Source organism: Octopus bimaculoides, chromosome 14, assembly GCF_001194135.2.
Source record: "Octopus bimaculoides isolate UCB-OBI-ISO-001 chromosome 14, ASM119413v2, whole genome shotgun sequence".
Classification (NCBI taxonomy): Eukaryota; Metazoa; Mollusca; class Cephalopoda; order Octopoda; family Octopodidae; genus Octopus; species Octopus bimaculoides.
The window spans coordinates 31,177,036-31,182,800 of NC_068994.1; the positions used below are offsets into that span (position 1 = coordinate 31,177,036).

A 5,765-nucleotide genomic window follows, 5' to 3' on the forward strand; every position below is an offset into this window, starting at 1 on the left:
TTTTAGTATTGATCTAACTCTTTCTTTATTTTTTCTTTCATTTGTGTATGTTGTATCCTATCTAGTTCATTGACTCCTAAATACTTGTATGGTTGGCTTTCGTCTAGTTCTCTTATTTCATTGGCTTTATCTAGTGTTATATTGCTACTTTTAACTAATTTTCCTCTTTTCAGGGTTGCTTTGGCACATTTTTCTAATCCGAATTTCATATCTACTTCCTTGGTAAAGCCATGTACTGTCTGTAGTAATGTTTCTAGCTCTCTGTCGTTTTTAGCATATTTAGCATATTTATTATTATTATTATTATTATTATTATTATTATTATTATTATTTTTATTATTATTATAATTTTTATTCTATCCACCATTCCCTAATAACCTCTTGTGCTACAGTCAATAGTTAATAATGAGCAAATACATAATAGAGGAAACTTACCCAACATGTCATACAGTGGGACTGAATCTAAAATCATGTGGTTGTGAAGTATATTTTTTAACTGCACATGTTTGTGCCCACATGTGTGTGTGTGTGTGAGTGTGTTTACATACACTCCATGTTGTTGTTTCAGCCATTAACCTGTGTTGTTAGTTTTGAATGTTGAAATTAAATTAAGACCAACTTTCAACTTTCCCTATTTCAGGATGAAATGGAGAAAACATTAAAGGAGAAAACATTCCAATGTCAGGTGTGTGATGAAACTTTTCCTGAATACAGAGATCTTGAGAAACACGTTTCAGTTCATACTGAGGTAAAGCCATTCCGATGTGAGGTCTGTGGCCGAATTTTTGACCGTAGTTCTCATCTTCGGAATCATGTAAAGACTCATGTTAACAAAGAATCATTCCAGTGTGATATCTGCAACAAAACGTTTGCCTGCAGTTCTTGGTTGCAGAGGCATACGAGGAGTCACACAGGAGAGAAACCATTCCAGTGTGAGATTTGTGGTAAAAAATTTTCAAACAGCTCCCACCTACAGCGTCACATCAGAATACACACAGGTGAGAGACCATTCCAATGTGAGATTTGCAGCAAAAATTTCTCAGACACTTCACACTTACAGAGGCATATGAAGACGCATACTGATGTGAAGCCTTTCCAATGTGAGTTCTGTGGCAAACACTTTGCTGCCTCTGCCACTCTGAACATTCATGTCAAAAGACACATTGGGGGGAAACCATTTCAGTGTAACATTTGTGGCAAACATTTTGGACGTAACTTCCATTTGAAACGACACAAAGCCATTCACACAGACAAAATTTCCACAAACTGCGAAATATGTGGGAAACACTTCTTGTATAGCTCCAATCTTCAGGAACACATGAGGACTCATTTTAATGAAAAACCTTTTCCATATGAAACATGGTAAAACTCCCACAAAATCTCCCTCTTGACCAGTATGAAATTGACCATAACATATATTCTAACAATGAGAGTCATTGTTAAAATGTGTGTTTTTTTTTATTTACTTCAGTGAGGGAGACATCTTCAAGTTCTGACAAAAAGAAATCCAACCCTCATAACAGAAATAAAGCAAAATAAATTAGGTTCAGCTCCACTTGGAACTAGAATTTCAGTGTTTCATCTGCCCTATGTATCTGTAAATATATATTAAAATGTTATAAAGACATCCTATTTGTAACGAGCCTGTCTTTAACTAAGGATTTATGAAGATTCTGAACAAATAACAGACACAAAATCTTTTAATCTTTAGGGTAAAGGTTATTATGTAGTTTTGTATTTGATATTCTTGCTTTTGATCAACTTCCTGTATGTGTTTGTCAGGCAGGAGACACACACAAGACTATCATCAAGGTTGGGATAGGACTTAGCATGACAATCACACAAGAGCTCTCTTAATATTTGATTTTTTTTAATTCATAAATCTGGGATAAGAGGCACTAACTTGTAAAATAAATAAATAAATTATATACAATAAAGTGAAATGAAATAAATAGTATCAACACTTCTGATTGTAAAACTGAAATTCTTAATGTAAACTACAACTGGAAATTGTTTTTCATCTGTTGCAAATCTTGAATGACCTCAAATTAAAAATTCACACCTTTCTAAGTTTGCCATGTTACTGAATTTTTTCAAGTTTCTTTTTGCACCACATATTCTCTGTTTTCTTCTTGGTTTTTCTTTTGTTTTCACTATGTAAGTATAGGTTGGGTAGGTATACATTTTCAGATAATTGCTTGTGAATCATTTATTTTATGTTAAATTATTTTCTGCTACTAAATTTTCTTTACAACGCCACCAACTGAAACAGACAGTGTAAAAGACATCATTTTATGATTAAAACTAGACAAGTTATAATCAAGGACAAAATGCCTGATGAACCCATAGAATTATTTCCTCCTGGATAGGTTTCCAGTGTATGGCAGCGTATGATTTGACATATAGAACCACTTAAACCTTGTAGTATTGAATGTACCACACAGATAATAAAATACCTACAGTTGATCTAAAAATAAAACTCTGAGTATACTGTCCAATGCCACGGCCACTCAGCAAGTTAGGTTTTTCAATTAAGAAATTATTAATGGTTAATTTTAAACCCATTTGATTGTTTTGCAAAGCAGTTTGTTTGATAAAGTAGGATGCTTTCTCTTTACATTTGCTGCACAAACATTTTACTCCTACAATAAGCAGTACATTAATATTTATTTATTTAGGTACATTAATATTTATTTATTTAGGTGATGTTTTAGTGTGGATGTAAGCATATTGTTTGAAGTTAGGCACTATTAAGTTGTTTCAGAGAAGATGATGTGGTGCCATGCTGGGGCACCACCTCAGAGAATATTTTAGTCAAATGAGTCAACCTCAGTACTTCTTGTTTTAAAGCCTGGTACTTATTCTATCTGTCTCTTTGATAAATTGCTAAATTACAAGGACATAACACACCAGCATTGGTTGTAAAGCTGTGGTAGGGGACAAAGACACAGACACACACACATATATATATATATATATATATATATATATATATATATATATATATATGATGGGCTTCTTTCAGTTTCCATCTACCAAATCCACTCACAAGGCTTTGGTTGGCCCAAGGCTATAGTAGAAGACACTTTCCCAATGTGTCTTGCAATGGGACTGAACTCAGAACCATGTGGTTGGGAAGCAAGCTTGTTACCACACAGCTCTGCCTGTACCTATAGCTTTTTACCACATGTCCATGCCTGTACCTATATGAATATATAATTTTAAATGAAATGTCCATCAAGATGTTACTTTAGTTGTGCGTTAACCAATTTTGACATTAATTTCAGCAGCATTCCACTTTTTGATACCTACTTAACAAACGTTTCCCCTACCCAACTGTCCATTTTTTTTCTGCTTTAAAATACCTAGCTTAAAGGAAAAGGTTTACTCAACCCATACCCATTGCAGGGCCCTTCCAGACGCATGAGATGAACATGGCTGATGTTGTTCTTGAACATCTGTAAGTTGATCGATATTAAAAAAAACATGAGCAATGACAGAATACCATGTGATGTTCTGGGTTAGAAGAAATATGTAAAGATGTCTTGTAGTTCAAGTGTTTGTTTTTTGCTTACATGACTTTTTCGTTAATTTGTGGCTGGGAAAATGTTTGTAAAAGTTGATTGTCTTGTTGTGCTGATGGAGTTGATGTTGGTGCTGATGATTTTGCTGTTTGATTTTGTAATGGATTTTATATTTTATCATCATATCTTATCACCTTCAGTTGGGGTGGACCTCTGTTTATGTTTGATTCTTCCTCTTACTCCTGACAAAGGCCTTTTGAGGTGACTTCAACATGCCTTCATCTCCTGATGAGGCCTGAGTCAGAAGAAAGAGACAAATGTTGTGTTTGTTTTAGTGTCTTCACCAACTCTATGAGGGAGGGATACTTTCTCTGGAGTTAGTAGCAATGGTGGAAATCGTTGTGCTTTCTCCACTGGGGCAGAAACCTTTGAGGGGAATTGAATTTTCACACATGAAATATTTGGGCTTTTGCTCTCTATTAACATTGACGTCTGCTCGCATTCTCCGAAACTGAAAAATCGGGAATGCTAGTGAATTCTTCAGGCACAACCAGTATCTGGAATTCCATACGAATTCCAGTCTTGTTGAGTTTAATGGGGGTGGGCATCCTCTCCACAATCTCACCATACCCCTCCAAAATGACTAAAACTCTTGCCAGATTTCTATGAGCCGGCACATGCTTGACATGAATTCAAGTCAACCTCATACCCACATAATGGGGAATCCTTATAAAGGACTGGGAAGTGCATGCCATTGTTGTCATTCTTCTGGTTTCTTGTCCGTTGATGCATTTAGCAGCTACCGTCCCATAATGTTTCCCTTTATATATGTGTAACACTGAGGGCCACACACCTTCAAAGAATTTTTCAGTTTCTACTGGAATAGGAAAGTTAAGTTTTTCTTGGGAGAAACACACTTATAGATTATTGTTTGCCATTCAGAGTTTGTTTTTTTCACTCCTCACTGACATAACTTCAGAGCTTTACCTTGATGACTGTTGTAAAGGATGTTAGCTCTAGAGTCCTGGATGGCTGTTTTGGACTATACATTATTGTTTTTCAGTATTCCGAGTTTCACTCATTTTAGGGCTATCCAGGTTTGTAGGGTGAGAGAGTTTGTTATTTTGTTTGTGTATATGAGACTATATGTGTATGTGTGCATGTATGCATGCATGTATCTGTGTTTTATTCATTTTGAAGGCATTTGAGAATTTGGTGTTAGAGATTAGGAGAACTAACCTTGTACTTATTAAAAGTGCAGTGTTACTTGCAGTTAGGAGAAAAGTCTCTCCTTAATGTGGTAAAATAAACTTTGTTATTGTCTAAAGGGCTCTTGCATATAGTATGCTAAAGCAAGTTACATTTCTTTTCCTCTTTTTAATATTACTCTTTTTTCCTTGTGTGATAATAAGTTTTACAGGAGATATATCCAAGTTATTCTTTGTGGATTTGTTTGAAGATGTGTTGCTAGAATATTCACTTTTAGATATGTTAGAATGGATTATATTATTACTTACTTTACCATCTAAGTTGGATTTTTTTTTAATGTTAGTATTACATGTCTTGTAGCTGTTTGATTTAACATTCTTGTATATCTTTTATTTTAATACAGTTTTTAACTCCATGTTTAGTTGCATGTTCGCTATCTGGAGATTTATAATTTTCTTTCTTATTTTTTTATAAGTTTCCTGACTATATGGAAAATTATTTGTTTTGTTTTTTGGTAACATCAGGATTCTATTATATTTATTCGTAGATCTATATTGTTAGTTACATTGGCATTTTTTAAACAATTATATTAAATGCGATTATACTAATATTATCACTTATTCATGTATTTGTAACTAGCAGGGATACCCGGTGTTGCCCGTGTTACATGCAATTGAAGAATGAGACTTTTCTGTTATATTTTCTGTAAGGAACTGGAATACATATGATTCGAATTTCATCAAAATTGCACATGAGGGTTCTTTCCCTCTTTACACACCCTATAAAAATTCTAATCATGAGACATGTATCCCATACTATTGATCTTTATGCGCATATTCCAAAATTTCAGTCTTCTGGAATCTATGAAAAGGATATTGCTCCCGAAAAATGGAACTCATGGAGCTCTAAAATGTAGGAATGAAGGCCCCTATTGGGGGTGGGTGTGTTGAATTGTTGGGAATGTTTTTAACTTGGGTCTTATAGTATGCTTGTATATATGTGAGAGTATAGTCTCACTTTAATAGTTTCAGT

General features: G+C 34.3%; 1 protein-coding gene across 1 annotated transcript in view; it reads left to right on the forward strand.

Moving 5' to 3' along the window:
- Positions 1-2,064, forward strand: part of LOC106870914 (gastrula zinc finger protein XlCGF7.1) — a 9,734-nt gene extending 7,670 nt beyond the window's left edge. Inside the window, exon 2 of the mRNA XM_014917146.2 lies at positions 641-2,064. Within this exon, the coding sequence (XP_014772632.1) occupies positions 641-1,366 (726 nt within the window). The 3' untranslated portion in view covers positions 1,367-2,064. The remainder of the gene's footprint in view (positions 1-640) is intronic.
- Positions 2,065-5,765: the final 3,701 nt, after the last annotated feature.